The sequence below is a fragment of the Microtus oregoni genome, unplaced genomic scaffold, assembly GCF_018167655.1.
Source record: "Microtus oregoni isolate MIOR12 unplaced genomic scaffold, Mior012 000008F_ref0000371, whole genome shotgun sequence".
In the NCBI taxonomy this organism is placed as follows: Eukaryota; Metazoa; Chordata; class Mammalia; order Rodentia; family Cricetidae; genus Microtus; species Microtus oregoni.
Window position 1 is genome coordinate 48,782,770 of NW_024543067.1, and position 21,936 is coordinate 48,804,705.

General features: G+C 47.0%; 1 protein-coding gene across 1 annotated transcript in view; it reads right to left on the reverse strand.

Moving 5' to 3' along the window:
• Positions 1-21,936, reverse strand: part of Fli1 (Fli-1 proto-oncogene, ETS transcription factor) — a 117,445-nt gene that overhangs the window by 46,668 nt on the left and 48,841 nt on the right. Inside the window, exon 2 of the mRNA XM_041657808.1 lies at positions 6,053-6,264. Coding sequence (XP_041513742.1) covers positions 6,053-6,264 — 212 coding nt within the window. The remainder of the gene's footprint in view (positions 1-6,052; positions 6,265-21,936) is intronic.

The window sequence follows — 21,936 nt, forward strand, 5'->3', positions numbered from 1 at the left end:
ATCAAGTTTCTGAAGTTTCTATCCAACACAGAACCTATGGGCTGTGCTGTTTGGAGGGCAACCCAGAGAACCAGATTCAACCACAACAGGAAAACAGGAAGGGAGACAGAGGAAACCTTCCACAACTCAGACAACCCAGACGATCTCTGATGCCTCAGCTCTATCTCAGCCCCTTCGCAAGACCCTTTGACCCTGGTCCAGATGGCTTGCTGCTACGATAAAAGGCAAGAGGGTATTGCAGCTTCAGAGACATGGATACCTCCTTCCCGTCAAAGACTCAAACATCTATGGAGCTTCCAATTAGCAGAAAGAAGTAACTCAGAAACCCACACTTCTCAAGGAACCTGGGAGGGATGGATGCCCTGTGAATCACTGGGCAGTTTGAAACATTCTGCCCCAGCGCGGTCCAATCCAAGTAGATTGTGAGTTACATGTTTGGGTCACATGTGTTGTTTTCACCTTACTGGTGGCTGAGATTTTTTAAAATATATATATATATATATATATATATATATATATATATATATATGAGAGACTGGAGAGATGGCTCAGCAGCTAAGGGCACTTGTTCCTGCAGAGGACCACATGGTGACTCACAACCATCTCTAACTCCAATTCTGAAGGATCTGATGCCCCCTTCTGACCTCCACAAGCACAAGGCATCCACATGGCACACACACACATACACACACACACACACACACACACTCATGCACATAAATAAATAAACGAATCTAAGATGGTGAAATGAGTTATAATAATAGGGTAAATGGAGTAAATGCATTGTTATATTAATATAACAACAGATGATTAATTCACCGACAGCCACCTAGACGTCATGCATTTTATCATACTACAACTTTTTAATCCATTGTGTATATTACATCATAGCTCATCTCATTCACAGTCTAGCCACAGTGCCAGTGCTCAGGGCTAGTGAGTGAATACTGCATTAGAGTTCTAGGTGACAGACGCAGGCCTGTCCCATCAGCCAAGAACCCCCAAGCTGTCTGCTCTGCTTTGTTCTCTTGTTGGAAGTTTAGAGCATTTGTACATCCTCCTCTACATCTACAAGCTTATTCTGTGTGGCCGTGCATGTGTATATATCCATGTAGGGATGCACACATGCCATGGCACGGGTATGGAAACCAGAGGGCAAGTGGAAGGAGTTGGTTCTCTCATTCTACCATGTTCTGGGGGCAGAACTCAGGTCTTCAGGCATGGTGGCAGGTACTTTGACCCACTAAACAATCTCACTGGCCCTCCCCTACAGTGTGTGTTATCATCAACGGGCTTTCTGAAAATGATCAAATCATATACAGGTCTTGGTACCCCCCCAGAAATGGAAGGTATGATCCTATTGCTGAATGTGGCACTTGTTTTGGTTACAGGGCACAAAGAAATAGAGCGAGAATTGAGTGAGGGATTTTCTCCCTGCCGGCCGGCGTTTGTGTTGCTAGAAGGCTCTGTGCAGGCTCTTGGGGGAGAACAGGTATCAGTGGTCTCATTCTGCTATGAGGCATGCTTGCTGTGCAATATGACTGGTCAGGCACTATGTGCCCCCTGATGCCATAGTGGCATGAGCCATAGTGGCATGACTCTACGATGGGTAACAGTCACTCTGTGATTGCAAGCCTACTGCCTGACAAGAGATTCATATCTGGTACCATCAACCTGGTCAAAAACCTGTGGCTGCCGGGATAATGGACCCAATAAGAACATAAGGTTGTTGTTTCCCTAAATGACCATGTTGTCCAATTTAAGTATTTGTGTTTATATCCATAGACTTGAGCCGCTCCCGGTCTAGAACAGAAAAGTTTTGTACAGAGAATGACTGTTAGTGCAAGACTCATATCTCCTCAAGTGCTGAGAAGTGACTGCTGAGCTCTTGACTCCTTGAAGTCAAGACTCCTTTAAGTGGGACATCTATAGCTTACACGTGCCAAGCGTACAGAATGCTGAGAAGATGGGATGAAGAGCTGAGGGATAAGGAGAAGGCCTGCCATAAAATGCTGACACACAGATACAGCATGGCTATTGAAATCACAAGCACACAGCAGCAGTGGATACTGGTGAAAGTCTGGACCCTTCAGCCTTCATTCACTGATAGAGGAGGTGCCCACAAGACACTGCTTCTTCTGGCGGAGGGGTTCAGAGGGAACGCAAATGGAATAACAGAGGGTAAGGGGGTAAATATAAGCACAATATGCGACAAACCAAGTACTGTTGTTGATGGTGTTACTTAGAAAATAAGAGAAGTGCAGTGTTCAGGATGGGTAATTTAAATGGACTATCATCTGTGTATTCATCTCATTTCTTGTCCTCTCTCTCTCTCTCTCTCTCTCTCTCTCTCTCTGTGTGTGTGTGTGTGTGTGTGTGTGTGTGTATGTGTGTGTGTACTGTATGTACTTGTATATGCATGCGTTTCTGTGCTACTGTGCATGCCTCTGGAGATCAAAGGACAACTTTGGGTGTTGTTCCTCGGGAGTCATTTACCATTTTGTGATATAGAATCTGCATCTTTCCCAGTAGGCCAATGTCCTCAACCACTGGGATTAGAGGTGCAAGCCACGAAGCCTGGTGTCTTTATGTGCCATCTCTTTCGCATAGTTAAGTAATAATAAGTCAAGGCCAGGCATGGTCTTCTCTTAAATAAAAGCATCTTTCTGACAGTCCCTGACCCTGGCTTTCTACCGTCCTTCATGTGAGTGCTTTGAGGATATGATTAGGCGCAGACCATGGCTGTGCCTACCTAGCTGCCTCTAAGTTTACTAGACCTTTGCTTCTGAAGAAGACATGAGACTATTTCAGCCGTTCAGAACCTCCTCGGTTACCTGCTAAGTCAGAACAAGGGGGACCAGTTGATGTTACTTTGTACAACCAAAGCCAGGGAAATATTCACCCAGCTTACGGAGGCACTTAGACAGGCTTCCTCTAGCCGGCGTCTGTGTGATCAAAGCCAGGTAAGACCCCAAAAAGTGGGTCCGGAAAGTCTGTTTACTTGCAGGATTTTCTGAGCTTTGTAACACTATCCTGGAGGGTCCAGGAGTCCTCAGGAAGCAGGGAAGGGGACAGTGGGCTTAGAGATGCCGACTTCTTAGCACCCATCTGTGCTTCAAATCCACGGGCTAACTCAGCCTGGGCATTGATACCAGTGGGAAGTCTTCCATAGGAATCTGTTCCTCAAATGTTCTAAAGCCTGAGAAGTTTGGGTATCAGTATGAGGCCATAAGCAGAAAATCCCATACCTGATCTTACCAGAGAAGCAACAGTCCAACAGCAAATACACAGGACTCTAACTTCAGTGCTGGGCAGTGAGCACAGGTGTAGCAGTGACTATCAGGTTTAGCCTGTGTCCCCATCTGTAAGATATCTCGCTATGTGTACAAGCATTGCAGAATCTGAGAGAATCTGAAACACATGCCAGTTGTTTCAGGAAAGGGAGACCCAACTTCTACCTACACGACATGACCTTGAAGAGGCAATCTAACTTTGGCCCACTTTCCTGTGCCTCACTTAGCTTTTTCCTTAAAATCTACAGGAGCTCTGCTCCCTGCCCACATGCTAGTCAGGGTGGAGACAAGAACTCTATTCTGTTTTAGGTTGGGGGACTGTCAGGCAAAGGCCAGAGAGAACCATATGTATAAATGGAGTAGGAACGTTCTGGAAAAGAAGGACTCTGGGGAAGATAAGCTAAGGTAGTGGTGCGCTAGGGTATTCAGGAACAGCTAGAGTCTTGTGTGATGGGGGAGAGGAAGGGAGGAATGGAGCCAGGGAGAATATGGGGCAGGCGGTGGGACTTGGCTAAGGACTTTAGGTTCTGTTATAAGATGCTGAAGGGTTTTGAGAAAGAAGGTTACTCTTATGAAAGGCTGACCTTCACTGTTGCCTGTTGGGAGACTATACCATGGGAAGGTAAGGGGAAAAGGGGGCGTGGGGTGCCTCTGCAGTGGCCCAAGCTTAGGCTTGGCAGACACTAGTAGTTTGAATCAGGCTGCAACAAGACCATGGACGCTCCAATATTGGGATCTGGGTTTTCAATAAGGAGCAGGAGCACCCTGTGACCTAGGCAGATTGGGAGACATTTCTGTACTGGCTTCATCACCAGAGGGTGCTGGCAGAATGGGATCATAGTGTGGGATGATGACGCACAGGCGGAGAGGGAGTAGCAGGAAGACGCCCGAGGAACCAGAAAGCCTGGACTGGTGGCAGCATGGTCTCTTTTGGCTTCCTTTCTACAGTCACAAGGTTAGAATATTGGCCTTCTAGGAGAGTGGCAGGGAGCAAGCGATACAAGACTGTGGATAAAGGTACTTGATAAACTGTACTCTGAGACTGGACCTACAGGAATCATGGCATAATCACCATTCTGCAAAGAGAAGCACTATGGAGGGCCGCAAGCTCAGAGACTCTGCACCCTGGAAGGGTGGCCGAGGTTTCACTTCCTGGTTTTAGTTAAATGGGATAGAAGGGTAGCAGGACTGAGGATTCTGGAAGGCAGCTCAGAGATAACTGCGAGGAGGAACTCCCTCCCTGCAGCACCACCAGCCCGCTCCTGCCTTCCGTGACTCACTTTCACAGTTAAGCCTCCTGGAGTTGATACCTAAGCCCCAATTCCAGCCCCAAATCCTATGGGCTTTGGCTTCCAAAACCCAGGAGACATTTTCATCTAGAGGTCATACCACTTGTTCAGAGAGGTTCCTAAAGGACATAGCGATGTCCCCCGAGGCACCACCTCTCCCCATCTGCCTGGGGCTGCTGACTGCACCCCCCCCCCCCCCCCCGTTTCAAATGTCCAGACCCAGCAGCCTCTGTTCTCTTCTCTCACCTGATTTGCTCCACTGTTAATTAAGTGTAAACTCTGGTAATTGCCCCTTTGATATGCCTCTTATGTGTCTCTCCTCGATTTCTGTAATCATTGCTGTCACCCTAACCCAGAACTTTGATTTTTTTAAAATCTGGGCTATTCTTATCTTTCTGCCTCTCCTGTCCCCAGTCCTGCAGACAACGATTGTTAGTTACCTCATCGGCCCCAACTCATGGCTCTGAGGCTGTTTGGTGTCATGCCAGTACTGAAGGCCAGCCTCAGCCTATGGAATGGGCTGGCTTCTCACCCTATCTGCCAAGGCCTTGTCTCTCTTTCTTTTTCTTTTTTTTTTTTTCATTTCTTGTCCCTTTGCTTCAGGGTGAGTGGATTACCTGGGAATCCACTGGGAATTATCAGGCAATGAAGAAGGCTAAAGGTTCCCCTTTGTGTCTCTGTATACAGTGGTCACCGACATTGTGGGGCACTTTGGAGTCACAGACACCGCCCTGCTCCTTTCCCTATGACAGCACACTCACTAAACCTGTGAAACAACAGGTGTCCTGGCTCTGGTTCAGACAAGATGAAGGTGCTACTCAGATAGGTTTAGACAGCTTAGCCAAAATGTAGAGGCAGGTCCTGAAGCCTGGGCCAGCCGTCCACGGGTTTGTGCTTCTTTCTTCGGTAGTTTGCCTGTCTCTGGATTCTCCTCCCCATTCCATAAGCGAAGCCCTACCTGGCCCGGACACCTTCCCTAACGCCCCTCCCACGCACTTCCGACGTACGAGGCTTGCTTCCTGCACGCATCCATCTTCCTTACCACTTCTGCACTTTCACTAGAAGAATGGTTGGGTCATCTTCACTCTTGTGAGTCGTGCCCAGAGAGGCTAAACATCCTCAATGACACAGGAAGGGCACCTTACTGCTGTTACTTCTCCAGAGGGGCTGGACTTGGCCCAGAGCCTGACACTAAACATGCATTTCTGAGTATCTGCCATGGGGTCTTGGGGCCTGATCCCCAACTTGGCTTCTGTGGGCTACACCTGGACCCTGAGAGCCAGACTGGCTTCCTGATCTTGTCCCACTCAGAGACCTCACTTGCCACAACGGACAAGGAGATGACACACACTCCCAGGTCAGCCCAGAGTGCCATCTGCTACTTCGTGCAGATCTCTCTGCCGGGGCGGCCTGGGGGGACCTGTCCTCAGGCTTCCCCAGCGGCATGAAGGTCAGCTCTGGCAGGCTTACCGAGATCCATTCATGTGGTCATACTCCCGCTTGACGTTGACCCTGACTGGCTGGTTGATCCACTCCTGCTGTGGTGGCAGTGGGTTGATTTTGTGGGGCTGCCCGTAGTCAGGACTCCCCGAAGCAGTCATGTCTGCCTTGGGGAGATGGGCTGCCGCTCCGTATGCTGAATCAAAGAGGGACTGGTCGTCACTCACCACCGACAGAGCCTCCTGCAAGCAGGGAGAAGAGACAAAGTTTAATGTCACTTTTCACCCAGGCTCATGGCACCCCTACTCTAAAGATGTCCCAGTGACGTGGGACTGCCCAGTCATGAAGCAGCAATTGCCCATGTTGAATGGATTCACGGTGTCAGGGGCAGGCTAACCCCTATGCCAGTTTAAGGAGTTCATTTGTAGGTGACTTTGGGATGAAAGGTGTCTGAGCAGTGGCATGGAAGAACCCTAAAAAAGGTGCTCTTGTTGAGTGTGCAGGCTAGGAGTCTCACAAGAGAAAGCGGAGATGGGAGGCTGAGCACAGTAGTGGAGCAGATGGTCCAAGCGTGGGTTCTGATTGCCAGACAGACAGCAGCACAGCTTACTAACTGTGTAGGACAGTTAAGTTGCTGGTGGAGATGAAAATGAGCGTTTCACAAGGGAGGCCAGGTAGAGCCACTCGAGAGGCTGTCGAGGTCTGAGCCACACAAGGGAATCAGGGAAGCCAGAACTTCAGCTAGGTTGATTTCACTGTCCTCATAGGTAAGCAAGAGTAGCTCTTTTGCTAAATTGCTAGGTGGATTAAATGGACAATTCTGGCCCAAGTGTTTGGAAGGAACACTGTGGTGTGCTGAGATCTTGCTATGAGGTATGAGCATGCCCTGCAGATCTTAGAGTTGGTTTTTCAGCTACATAACTCAGAAGAAAGCTCAGATGTATAGAAGAGGCAGGCAGTGTAAGGTCTCAGAAAGAGACTGTGGTCTTCCAGCTCACACCGTCTCCTCACCCGGTTAAGGTGAGGCTTTTGGTAGTGGGTTGAGAAAAGCAGCATACTCTTCCTAGAGACTGTGTGCCCACCAAAGCTTGGGGACAAGAGCCCCCCAATTACTCCAAATCACAGTTAGCTACAGGGATCCAAGGTCATGGTCTGGAGTACAACATTCATCAGAGCCAAGGAAGGCACAGACAAAAGCTGATCATGTTCCAGAAGAAATGGTAGCAATCTATAAATGCCTCAACATCTACACATCCTATTACATGAAATCTAGTTGTGAAAAAGAGGAATATACGGGAAATAGCGATAGCAAAGTCAAGCCCAGAGCAATACTCCAGAGATACTAGCAAGGATAACCATTAGCATTCAAATAACACTTCTGTTGGATTCTTGCTTCATCCTGGATTCCACTTCCTCTCAAATTCACATGCCAAAGCCCTAACCAACCCCCTTAGATTATGGCTCTACCATACGGCTTTTAAGGATATGATGAAATAAAAAAAGAGAACATGAAGGCAGGCTCTACATCCAATTGACTCTCTCATTATAATAAGAGATTTGGACACACAAAGACCCCAAGGATGGCTGTATGTCGGAGGACTGACCACATGAGGGACATAGGAAAAATGATTATCTGTAAGCCAGAACAAGAAGCTTCAGAGGAAGTCAACCCTGCTGACGCTCTGACATTGAATTTCCAGTTTTGAGAACTGTGAGAAAATAAATTTATGTTGTTCAAGCCACTCAGCCTGTGATGTGTTGCTATGGCAACCCTGCCTTTACAAAGAATGGAATAATAGATGATGAAACCCTTTTAAGTATTGAGGTTTGCCCACTTTCCCTCCATAATTCATATCTTAGCCTGGATGGTGTTCTCTAAGTCAAATATGCTTCGTATGCCTGGTTGTCTTTCATTCAGACCTAATGTGAGCTGGGACCCTCCTGTTTTCACCTGCTGGCCCTGTGTAATGTTCAGGTGAAGGCTGTGGATCTGGGGACCATTTGTATTTTGGTTATTAGATCCACTCTTCATTTCAGTGAAGGTGCTGCTCTAGATTTGTGTCCCAAACAAATTTAAACTTCTCCCTTGGCATCTAGTGTACAGCTCCAAGTTGAAAAAAAATGAAGTTATGACTTTACAGAGGGCTGAGCATGAGTCTTTGCCATGACTTAGGTACCACCCTAGCTTCAACAGTCTACTTCAATAATAAAAATGCAGATCAAGCCCCACTTTTGATGGCAGGTGTCAGCTGTGGAGAGCAGTCTCCGCCCCTGGTTAATCACTGCTCCGTCTTGGGAGCCCCAGCAGAACCCTGGAGACCTGAGAGGCAGAAGCAGACCCAGGATGCGCTGTTGGTCCCCATCATTATTGCCTTAAAAACAGGGAGGTCAGAAGCAGGAAATGTGGGACACACAGATGAGGCAACCAGGACACACAGCAAAGAGCTCTCACCAGGAAACAAATGGGGAGCTAAGGCTTGGGAGGCAGAACTTTCTGAGGTTTCTTAAGGAAGTGAGGTGTGCGGTAAGAAGAAACATATCAAGGCATCTGCAAGAGCAGAAAGGGCATGAAACCAGTTGGAATTAATTTTAGAATAAAAATTTCCTTTAAAATATCACAGGTGACTTTAGTTAGGAGGTAATGTCACAGGAGAAGAGTGAGTGCCCTGATTTGTTCCCAGACGCCCCATACTTCTGACCCTTGTTCCTAGGCAGCTCCATGTGCACAGATTTGTCTTCCCTCATGGTGCTCTTACCCTCTTCCCTCCGCCAGTCCCTGGTGCATATTATCAGGCCAGACCCAGTTCCTCCCAAGGCTGTGAATACAGCTTGGCCCCAGACATTCTTCCTCCAAGAACTCTCTGTATTTCTACCAGGGAAAATCTATGCTCAGTCACTTACTTTCCAAGAGCTCAGCCCTGCCCTCTCTGTCATGTGATTTGTAACTTCTCGCTACAGCCTCTGTGTAGTTCCAACTGCTTTCACTGGGCTCTTTTTCTTTAGCAGTACAAACTTTCCTGAAAATGGCCTGAGTTTCTGGAGTTTTTAACATAAACAGACACACAGACACACAGAAAGACACACAAATACACAGATGCTCAGACAGACGCACAGATACACAGACACACAGGCACAGATACACAAACACAGATATACAAACACAGACACACAGATATGCACAGACACACAGACATATACGCAGATACACAGATGAACAGACACATAAATATACAGACACACATATACAAGCACACACAGACATATAGACACACAGATACATACAGAGATACACAAACACACAGACACACAGATACACAGACACACACACACACACAAACACACAGACACACACAGAGACACTCCACATGCATATGTGCACACACACACTAGGGGGACTGATTCTATTTGCAATCATTGCTAGACAAAGGGCTTTCTCTTTAGTGTGGAGAACAGACTGTGTAGATGAATGAGGCTAGAAAGAGAGATTATAAAGAAAAAAGTTGTTTTGCTTCCCGTCTGGCTTTTGGACTGAATCTGAAAGTCAACCTAGTTAGGATAAGTTGTCAACAGCAATACAGTAACATATTTGGGAAGTTGGGGTCCCAAACAACATGATTTAGGGCCCAGGTGAAAAATTACAATTGTGTAGGACATTTTTGCCATGTCTGCAAGAAAACAGCATCCCTTTGTCATTCAAGCCAGAGACCATGCCCTTAGTGTCCTGCCTCTTCCATGAGGGACAGTGACAGAGAAGCATCCTCTCCAAACTGCCTTGGAGATAATGGGCATCAATGTCGGCGACAGGAGACTAGGAGATTACAGAGAAAGAAATTAGTGCTGGGTGACGGTGGCAGAACTTTGTGTCACCACTGGAGACTGACAGAAGTCACCGTGGGTAATGAGATGCCAGAGCTGGTACCAAGGTGCAGCTGCAGCAGGCAGGTGAGAATCACTGTGCCAGGGCATTCCTGCTCTCCCTGCAACCCTGCCTCATCAGCAAAGGATGCTACTTACTGGGCGTTCTAGGAAGCTCATTACTTGAGCTTTAAAGTTTTCAATGTTTAAACTCAAAGCCCTTGCTTATTCTTCAAACTCTTTGTAGGAGTAAACATCACGCTCTGGTGAGATGTTGGTAACACCTATCTTTGGCACAACAGGCAGGATATAAGAACATCATTGGGGGAGCTCACCACCATTCTTGGGGGAGCTCACCACCATTCCTGGCTTCTAACAAGTTTACCTCTCTTAGAGACTTGGGACAACAATGATTGCATTCAGAAAATACAGATAATTCTTGAAAAGACCTGTTGAGTCAATGTTACTTAAAAATGGGTTTCCTACTTTTGTGTGATGCTAAGTTCTAAGATTTCTTCTCACCCCAACATTGGTCACTAGGAGGAAGCTCCAAACAGGCTCAGGAGTTGGTTCCTCAGAAGTCAGGATGGGCTGGTCCCTCAGCCCCAGAGCTGTACACCCAGAAGATGACACCTGGTCCCTACTCCAAGCTGTTAAGTGTTCTAGCACATCGGTACCCTGTGGTATCCCCTTTCCCTAGAGCTCTTTCAGAGGAACTGTTGTGGTAGCAGGCTGAGCTCTGAGCCAAAGCAGTGGAGTGGCAGGCAGCCTGCTTTTGCCCAGAGAAACTTCCTTCCCACAATCCTCTGTTGGTACAGGGAGCCAGTGGATGTACACCACCATATGCCCCAATGAAGACTGCCTTCCTTACCTAGTATGGATAAGGTACGCTTCCCATATCACTTCTAATAAACTGGGTCTTAAATTATTGAAATAAACAGAAATACCAGACAATTATCAAAGCTCTTACTAATTGGAAAATTAGGTTTATATGAAACATATGATTCAGCACTCGCAGCAATATGACAGCAGTATCTGTTTTCATCTCTTAAATTTTTTCAAATGATAAAACAGACATTAAGATAAGTGAAGTAACATGTTCATGCATACAGAAAATGAGGACTGTAGTGGCATTTCATTTGTATTTTAATAAATAAAGCTTTCCTGAAGATCAGAAAAGTAAAACAGCCACACTGGCCAGCCGTACAGACTAGGCAGCAATGACACACACCTTTAATCCCAGTAGCCACACTAGCTGGCCATAGAAACCAGGCGGTAGTGGTGCACACCTTTAATCCCAGAGCTAGAGAGGATTATAAAACGGGAGGAGGCAACTCTCAGCTCTGTCTCATTCTGAGATTCCTGGAGGCAGGATCACCATTTTCGGACTGAAGTTGAAGTAAGAACTAGTGGTTGACTGCTTTGCTCTTGTGATCGTCAGGTTGAACCCCAATATCTGTCTCTGAGTTTTTAATTAATCATGCATCAGAGGATGATATGGGATTTCAATCCAGGCCTTCTGCTTGGGCACAGAAGCACTGCCACTCCCTGGGTCCTTTGAGTCAGAGAGGGTCTAACGACCAAACCAAGCGTGGTTGTTGTCTCTCCAGTTCCCAGTGCCATGTCCTTACACTGCTGGAAACTTGTTTCTCACCTGTAGCTTTGGGGATGTTACAAGCCCTACCTGGTAGGCTGTAAATGAAAGCAGAATCTGGGTACACTGCCTAGTCATCTCTTCCATGCTCTACACTCAGGTTTAATGCTGGTGCCAAGAGATGGCCTGAGCATGTTTGTGTTGGAGATGGTGGGGAGGGGATGGATGGATGGAGTGGACTAGATGGAGCCTGAGCAGTTGTTTCCTTGTCCCCTCTGTGTTTTCTCAGAAGGCCCATAGTTCAAGGAGAGAGGCAAATTTGCTAGTTATCTTTTTCTTTTTGAATCCAGGACAACCTTCCATTTTCTGACCTTAGATATCAAAGATGTCTAGATGTGGCCTTGGGACTGCAGGGCTTTCAATAGTAGCACCTGGACATCTGGGCTCAGCCACAGCCCTAGCTGCCCAGTTCTCCAGCTTGCAGATGGGGCATTTTGAAAGTCCCAAGCCTCCATGGTCATGTGAGATAATTCTCCCAATAAGCTTAATTATAATCTGCTCATCAACTTGTCTCTCTTATTGATCCTGTTTCTCTGGGAATCCTAATTCAGCTGGAGAGCTGGCTCCAGAGTGCCAGGAAGAATTCCTCACGGAAGAATGCAGAGTAAGTCAGGCCTTGGAGATGCTGTTGCCTATTCCAGGAAATAGGTGGTATTTATCTACTCCACTATATGTTCCCCATACAACCTCAGACTCCCTTCTGTATTTCTCTAACTACAGTTTGTCTAAACCTGAGTTAGCCCTCAATGTATCCTCCAGTGCAGGGCATTTTATCCCCACTTGGAGAAGCGCTCTCTGACACTTTAAGGTGAAAAGAATGATTTCCTTCCCAGGGTTCCTGTATTACAACAGTCCCCCGCCACAGCTGCTGCCATCCTATATCCCCGTAAGTACTTTATACCAGAAGGCTACAATCATGAACCATCACTGCCCGTGGACTCGTGAGCTTATTTATTTTCCTATTATTACATTTAAACCCATAGGTGACCCACAATATCCCATTCAAGTCTCCCCTCCTATGCCTAGAATAGCACTTGGAACTGGTAGGCACTAAGAAGATGACTTTGAATGAACGAGTCAGAGAGGTATTTGATTGATGAATGAGAAATCATTTGACTGTGATTTACCAACTTTCAACAACTTTGCACCATTGAAAATGTTCCAACTCCATGTAGGAACTAGGAAAAGAGCGCCACGAGAGAGGGCACATTTTGTCTCGTTTCCAGGGTGGACTCAGGATCCTGTCCAGGGCTTATGCAGTGCACGCTTGTTAGATGAATTTACTAGGTAGTAGGTATTTGAGGAAAGCTCAGCAGGCTTGTTTGGGATGCAAAGCAGCTAAATCTGAACCTTATGTAACTCGTTGACCATGGATGGCCATTTTCCAAGTACTAGCCACAATTCTTATGCTATTATTTACATCCCTTAGAAAGAGAATATACATGAGGAAGTCAAGTGGTCATTTGGGATGCGCTCTGGACCTCTGACTTGCTCTCTCCCCACGTCCTCATTGCTGTTTTGGAGCAAAAAAATTGGTCATGTAAAGGTAGACTTTTAAAAATCTTCTCCTTTTGGCCATGGTGGATCTTGTTTCTCTGATAGCACCTTCCCTTCTGAATCTCTCTCTCTCTCTCTCTCTCTCTCTCTCTCTCTCTCTCTCTTTCTCTCCTCTCTCTCTCTCTCACTCTGTATCTCTCTCTCTTCTCTCTGACTGGCTTGGGCACTGCCATTTTCCAGCCCCACCTCCCACAGTGTTGACCAGGAGCTCCTGGCAAACTCTGCCTTGGCTCTGCCTGAGGCCAAGGAGAAGAAAGCATCCTACGAATCCTGTCAGGATGTTTGGGGGACTCCCACTAAATCATGCAAGCTCAGGTGCTCAGGAGTCACTGGAAATAAAGACCAGCACTCTGGCTTTTGTTTGTTCTTGTTTTTCTTTTAGCTGACATCAAACAGAAGGTTTCGTTTCAAAGGCTAAAGACCTAGCTGGTGAGATAATTGTTAGAATCTGAAACAAGCATATGTTCAGTTTCTAAGCAGAATCTGCTTCACCATGCTGCATTTCCTCCTCCAAAGTGAGGGATGCTGTTCCATCTCTCCAGCTTGAGTCGAGGCCTCTGGATGGCAGAGACAAGACTCTTTCAATAGCTTCACAGCCAAGAGAGGGGATATCCGTGGCCAGCATAATGGAGACAGTAGTGCCAGCACCTGTTTGTATTTACATTGTTTACACAGCACAGGCTCAGCAAATCCCAGAACCAAGCAAGTGTCGGATTCGCTAATACAATTTTACGTCTCTTGGGATTAGTCACGTAGATACACGTGCTCATCTATATATACATACACACGTTTATTCCCCTTACATTCATAAATACATCTCGCTTTTGTCTTCCTTAGCTACATTACCAGCTGCTTTCCGTGTCAGTTGAATGAAGGTCATTGTCTAAATATTGTCATAGGATGAATGATGAGCCAACAAGTCCATCCCCCAAAAGCTTAGCTAAGGCAGACATAGACAAAGATTTAGAGAGGCAAAGAGAGGTATTCAGAGTGCTTGATGGTCTCCACACTCTATTCAGGAACATTCCAAAGAAATTTTCATCACACATCATCCTACGTACAGGAGGATTGAAATAAGATTCATGGGTCCCTGTGATAGAAGACAAACTCCAGATGCCTTTTCCATTTCCACCTGCATTAAGTCGAGTTTCCATTTCTAACCGAGGGAAGGGACAAGACATGGGGCAAAGAGGCCGTAATTTCCCATGGACTCATCCCTCTTGCTTCCCTTTGTCCTGCCCTAGATCTTGTAAGGATGGTTTCAGTGTCTGATGAACTTTGCTGGAGGTGAAGGGGAGACGTCCAATTCCCTGTGGCTATCCCTGTTCAGTGGATCCACGGAGCTCCCAGACCAGTGCTCTGCACCGCTAATCTCCGGCATATTCGCTACTCAGCTACTGAGGGTCACTGTGGGGAACACAGGAGGTTTGGCATTTTATTGCATTCTTTGCATAATGATATGAATTTCCTTCTCTTGTCAACCCGAGGGCATACCAAATGCTGACAACTCTCTTCCGAGCTGAGCTGCCTTCTTTGCTTTACGAACTGTTCTGCATCAGGAGAAACTCCAGCCTGCAGTGGGACTCTCCAAAGCACCATGAAGTTCCAAGAGGGGGCCCTGCTGTGTTCTAGGGCAAGCCTTCTGTTTCCCTTTCCTCATTTGTCACTAGCCACGTGCCCACTCCTTGCCCATTATTTTCCTCCCCTAGAGGCCCAAAGGGGAAGGGAATGAGAAGATAATTTAATGGAAAGTGGGATAAGGAACAAAGTTGGAAACACCTGTTGGTCGCCATGCTAGCGAGCCTTAGTAGTATTTTACCCAAATGGCCGTATCGGTGTTTACCATGTCTTTATTTCCTTTCCTTCTCTAATAGCTACTTTTCTCATTTCTGGAACCAAAATACCTGAGAAGAAGCAAATTAAAAGGGAAAGGGGTTATTCTGACTTATGGTTTGAGGTGTTCCCATTCACTGTGGTGGGGACGGTATGGTGGCAGGAAAATGAGGTGGCTGTTCACATTGCATTCATGGTCAGGAGGCAAAGAACGACAGTTACTACTGTCCAGGTTGCTTTGTCCCCTGGAATCCCAGCCCACGGGATGGTGCCACCCATATTCAAGTAGATCTTCCTTTATCAGTTAAACCTTTCTGGAAACATCCTCACAGACTGACCCAGAGACATGTTCTGATGGAGACTCGAAATCAACCAAATAGCAGTGAAGATTAACCACTGCACCCTTGGAGCCACAAGGAACTTTGTGGCCTTGTCACCAAATTTAGAGTCTGAGAAGTGGTCTTGCTTGACCTCGGAGGCTAGACTCTAGAACAGCTCTAGCACTTCTGCCCACTCTGTGTTAGTCCTTGCGAGTCATCACCAGGCTACAAGGATGGCCAAAGTAGTTCAAAAACTGTGTGGAGAGGACCACACACCCACACAGGGAGGCATTGAGGCCTTCAGCTCTCAGTTAGAATTAACCTCCAGTCTGTAAGTGACCACTAACTAGTAAATAGAGTGGGTGCGGCTCCTGAGCCCTGTGCCTCAAGGTCTGGCAGTCCTTCTTATATGTAGCCATAGTGATTGGAAATGTTCTATGGCTAATCGGTGGCAAGAGAACGCATACTCAGAGAATATTGGGGGTGATTGAGTATCCTTTTACTATGGCTTGTCACACAGCAGAAGTTAGCACCATGACTAAGAGAGTGGAGAAACTGAAGCACAGAGAGTAGTCTAGGTTTACACAGTGAAAGGAATCAATGTTGGGTAAGCTCCCCTGATGACTGTTGTAGAGTTATTCTCCATCAGGGAAGAAGCAGGTGTGGCCATAGCGCAGAAGCACAGTGCTCACCTGAGTTGGTACACTCCTAGACTTATCTCCAATACCATGAAGCAAAACACCAAGCAAACAAAGACCATGTCTTTCGACTAGATGGCTAAAGAGCCAGGTGGCCCACTCCTGTGTCCCAACACTTGGGACGCTAAGGTTAGAAGGACTCAGCGTTTGAGGAGTTGGTCTAGGTCACTTAACGAGATCTGTTTTTAAAAAGTAAAACTGAAATCGGTATTATTTGATCTGTTTCCAAGAGAATTGCAACCATGGACCTTCAAGATGTGACTTGGGAGTCTCATGGTACTGAGAAGGAAAGCAAGGCTTAAGGCGACACAAGACTTGTCTAAGGTGCCTTAACTCTGGAATTTTTGCTCTAGTTGCCAGGCTGAGGGATCACATGCTCTTCAGCCATTTCTAGTTTGCCCTCTCTTGTCCTAGGACACACACACACACACACACACACACACACACACACACAGCCCAACCGTTCTCAGAGCATTGGGAAGCTTGGCTTGCCCTGAGTCATCTTCTTGCTCACCTCCCATTCCCCCCTCCGAGATCTTTCTCTTTTGCCATGGTGTGAATGTGTCTCCTGTGGTCCCTGCCTTCAGGAATAGACTACTGTCACCATCCCTAAAAGTGGTTTAGTCACAAGGACACCCAGTTCAGCTCCTCTTCCTCAAAGTACTTCTCTGTCGCTCTTTCTTTATTCCTCCACTCTTGTCCCCCCCCCCCCCACCTTTCCCCACGTTCTGTCTTTCACTCTGTGAGAACAGCACAAGAAGCCCTTACTAGATACAGTCCCTTGGCCTTACATCCTCCCATCTGCAGAACTCTTGAGCCAAATAAATATCTTTTTATTAGAATAGGAAGCTTGTGGCACACGAAGACAGTCTCCCTATCTCAAATTGCCACTTAGTGGGGAGGGGCTTCTGCAATGGATGGCCCAGAGAAAGGTGGGGAATGAGAGCCCAGTGACAAAAGGATTCCTTGTAGATGAAAAGATTGTTTCTTAATACACTAAGAGGATGGGCCTCAGTAGCTTCAGAGGCCAGGATCCCTGAGGCCTCTCGGAACACGCCACACAACAGGACCCAGCGCCAGGCCTCGGACTAACTCTGCCTCCCATCAGATGCTCCTCCAGGTCTCTCATGGGTGGGTGGATGCCTTTGTCTATTCACTCTGAGTTTTCACCGTCACTTTTTTGACTGTAACCACATTTAAAAGGCATTTCTAAAGATCAAAGTCCAGCTCTCCTCCCACAGAGGATGATCATAGCGCTGAAGAGAAAAAGTGCTGAGCGTGGAAACTCACAGGAAGGGGGATAGGAGACTTTTCTGTGTCCCCAGAAGAGGATATTTCATGCTACGGTTTCACTTTCTGTTTCTCCCCCCCCCCCATACACACGTGCACGATGTATGTATGTGTTGACGTGCATACTGCATACATATGTGGCAGTCAGAGGTTGATGGCAGGTGACCTCCTTGTTCATTCTCTTTTTTTTAATTAACTCTTTTTCATGCAATATATTTTTGATCATAATCTTTCCCCTCTCCCCTTTCGATCTGACACTCACCAGTTTGGAAAGACTGGTTGGCTAATGAGCTCCAGGAATCCTTCTGTCTCTGTATTTCCAGAGTTAGGGCTATAGAACACACACTTCCTCATCTGGGTTTAATATGGGTGCCGGGGAACCGAACTTGGGTCCTCATTCTTGTAAAGCAATCTGTTATCGACTCAACTCTCTCCCTAATCCCTGCTTTCTAGTTCATCTTGATGAATCTGACCATGCAGAAATCTGCTATTTTTAGAGGACAGTGGAGACAGGGGTCTTGGTAAAGTTCTGTTGAGTTTATATTCTCCCATCTAACCGTCTGGGGACAGTCCCTTGAGATACCGAAGTGGAGGTGACCTAAGGCAGACCCCATGTTGTCACAGGACTGGGTAGAGTGAAGGTAGGCTGTTGACTGACTGTGGCTAAGAGCTTGGAAATGCTTTCCCCCATGCTGACAGGCCTGGTACCAGAAAGGGTTAAAAAAAAAACTCTGGGTGCCACAGGAGGTGATGATAGAAGACAATGCTCAGTCAAGAGCAGAGCCAGGGACCACAGGTCAGCCTAGCTCAGGTGCGCTGCCCTTTGGAGGCCACTGAGACACAGCAGACGCATGGTTTCTACTTGCTGTAGGACTCAGTTCTGCCTGATTTCTGCAGGTGGCAGTACCAGTCACATGAAATACTGCTGGACTCATTTTCTCCACCAAACTCATGCTGAAACTTAACCCCACAAAGGTATATTTTAATTGTATATGGAGGTAAGGGTCCTACAGAGCAGTCTGGACTACATGAGGTCTTGAGGGTGGGGCCCTTGTGATTGGATTAATGATTTTATCAGTAGAGGAAGAAAGACCCTGTCTCATTAGTTGCCCACACCGACTCGTAATTGAGAACTCCCACAGTAAGTGTTCTCATCAGACCCCAGTAGATGCTGACGTCATGCTCTGGGGCATAAAGTCCTCTAGCACCATGACGAAAGTAACCTTTATTGTTCATACGTCACCCAGTTCTGCTTTTTAGTTATAGCGATGGAAGACAGACCAAGACACTTTCCCCTGGTTGAGCCCCTCCTCTCTCAGTCCCATCTCAGAGGACTGCGGATCTTCTAGAACATTGCTCCAAAACAGAGTGCAGGGATTTGGGGTGTGCGTTCCGGGAGCATCAAGAGGTGTGAATGTGTCCCTGACCTGGAGAATAGTTTCCTGACAGCAGAGATCGGACTGAGGATGGAGAAGGTGAGCCAGGAGAAGCCTGTCTCCTGCATAGCAGCCCTGGCTGTGTTTGCTGCCATCAAGGTTATGGAGAAGACACAAGGAAGAAAAGTCCCATACTTTTCTCCTGGTTTTGCTGGCTGCTGTATTTAAAATGTGCTCTAATTGGGGCTGTAGTGGTGCACACCTTTAATCCCAGCGCTTGGGAGGCAGAGGCAGGCGGATCTCAGTGAGTTCAAGGCCAGCCTGGTCTACAAAGCAAGACCCAGGATAGCCAGGACTGTTACACAGAGAAACTCTGTCTCAAAAAACCAAAAGAAAACAAAAATGTATTCTAACTAAAGGCATCAGCTACCAGTCGAGATTTGGGATGGTGTGAAGCTGTATTGGTTGGGGGCTTTGGGCAGGTTACCTGTTTTCTTAGTTTCTGGAGCTTGTGAGCTATCTTCATGTGTTTTGATGATGTCAAATGCTCCGATTTCCCTGACCACACAAAGTTGAAACTTGGAAGCACGACCGCAGAGCTTCCCATATCATAGCCTGGATTCCTCTGACTGAGGAGTTGACAAAGAAACATAGAAGCCTGGAGCCAGGACAGAGGTACTGAGCTTTCCTGCCCCTTCCCTTGAGAGACAGGCCTTTAAGAAATCCCCGAGGCTTAGTCTGTAAGAGTTCTACCTGTCAGTTGGACCAGGACCTCAATCAAGGCCCGAAGAGATACCTGAAGACTCTGAATGACTAGGGAAGGAGATGAGGAGAGCATGTAAATCTGAAAGCCTGCTCCCTACCCGGGGACAGACAGATGCTTGTCCTTCAGGGAAGTGACATACTTCCTGTCGATTTGCCTAAGCATTGGGGAGAGGAGAAATCATAGGTGGCTGGTGCCTGGGAGGTATTTCTTTGACTCCTGGGGTCATGGGAGCTTTCTTTTTGCGCATATAGTGATTCTGATACCATCAGCTCCCTGAAGAGCAGGGCAGTACCAGCCTCCCTCTTCTGCTTCTCCCTTTGTGGCTAAAGTACTTCCCAGCATCTAGTGGGTAGACAACCTATTATCCCGATGAATAAAAGTCACAGAGCATGATGGGTAGGGCAGAGACACGTTCCCGCTCACCCAACACTTCTTCCACAGACTGACATCTTGCCTTCTGTGCTTTAAGCATGTTTCAGGAAGCCTTGACCATGACTCTCCATCCTGGCCTGGTCTTCTCTTTCAAAGCCAGCCACCTCCTATGGCTATTTCCAATGCAAAGCCACTGAGTGCCCTTGTCAAACAACAATTTGAGGACTTTTTCTCAAAAGCCATAGCCTGATCCTTCAGTTTTCTCATGTAACAGTTACCATGGCAAACAGCGACCTCAGAATCACCAGAAGCCCTGGGGGAAACATCCACATGAGGGGACCTCTGCTCCCGTCCCCCACCAGTCCTTGAGGAACTGCCTACAACAGGGGTTCAGACCCCACAGGGGCTGCCTATCAGATACTTACAATAAAATTTATAAGAGCAGCAATACTACACTCATGAAATAGCACTAAAATAATTTTATGGTTGGGGTCACCACAACATGAGGAACTGTATTAAGGGGTCACAGCCTTAGGAATGCTGGGAACCACTGACCAAGAAGGAGGAGGAAAGCAAAGGCAGCCCTGTGAAGCTACGCTTCCTGCTCACATTGACCAATAGGGAGGTCTGAGCCAATAGGCTGAGCTGGGAGATGGTCATTTCAGCTTGATGGGCAGAGCAGGCACAGAGACTCCACGTTCCTTCATTTCCTCCTGAGTTGTGGAGACGAGAGATTCCTGGATCCACTTCCCAGGTCTCCATTACTGTTTCTTTTCTATGATTCACGGCTGGGAGGCAGGCTTGGTGACCTCATGAACATCAAGTGGGGAGCAACTCAGCCTTGAGTCCTGAGGGTGCAGTATTTCTAGCTAGCACATCTGGATGAAGCATTCTATCCAAGGTGTTTAGTTTTTCTGTGGCCCCGGGGCATATGGTTACCATATTGTTACGGCTACATGTGGCAAAAAACCCTATGGATGGGAGGAGTGGAAGGAGGTGGTGTCTGAGGAGGGCCGTTTCTGGCCTGGCTCAGCAGCTCAGGGCCTCTGCCCATCTCCTGTGCTGTTTGTCCTGGTCCTCTTTAGCCTCACCTGTCTTGTGTTCTCATTCGATCTCTCTCGCTTCTTCTGCATCCTGCTGTCCAGTTTGAAACGCTCCTCTCAGATACCAGAATTCCCTGCCCCTCTGCTGTCACTCGTCACCTTTAGGTGAATGCCTGCTTGTTGGGTGTCTGTAAACACTAGGGTGAGAAGCAGTTTTCCTCCCTTGTGCTGAATCCAGCTTTCCCCTCACACAGTTGCCTTGGCCATCCCCTCTGTCTAGTCAAAGCCGACCCAGTCACAAACTACTCATCTTTCCAGCCCACTTCCCGACACTGTAGCAACCTCTCACGTGGCCCGAGGCCTGCCGCATGCTCCATCTTCACTAGCAATTTGGTGCTTTATCTCTTTACGTCACACTATTTCTTTCATTTTGATCTCCAAGTTATGTTTTTCCTTGTAGTTTTATATACATTTCCATTCTACCTCACTATCTAGATCGAAAGTGCTTCAGAAATAGATATTTGTTTAGGCTTTTCTATACATGTTTATTAGCACTTACTACCTATGTGCCTTGCTTCTTCATCCATAGAATGGGCACAATGATAGACGATCCTCCAAAGGATTGCCTTGAGTTAGTGTGTCTAAAGGACCCTTGCTGTGTTGGCTGCTAGAGCGGAGCACCCAACTGTCATCTCGGATGTTCCCGTCAGCATCAGAGTGTCAGAATCTGAATTCTGCACCTACTGGATGAAAATCCTGCGACCTTATATGAATTCTTTAATCTGTCTGTGCCTCAGTCCCCTCTTTGGTAAAAATGTTTAGGTTGCTGCCAAAGAGTATCTAATAATAGTTCCCCAACTCTGGCATATTAGGCTGTAGGCATTTTCTAAACATAATCTTATTGCTACTTATGAGTCCTGCTATAGGAAAACACCTCATCTGTTTACAACATTAGAGGATCAAGGTAGATGGCTTGCAAACTCACTCCCAGGGTTTTGAATCTAAATCTAAAGTCTGTTATTCCAGTAATCCTACAGTCCTGTTTGCTTGGAACCTTTCACTTCATGCCTGCTGGTCTTGAAAAGGCTTAGTAACCACTGTCTACACCAACTGAGATGACACATTATATAGCCATCCAGTCTACTTGCAA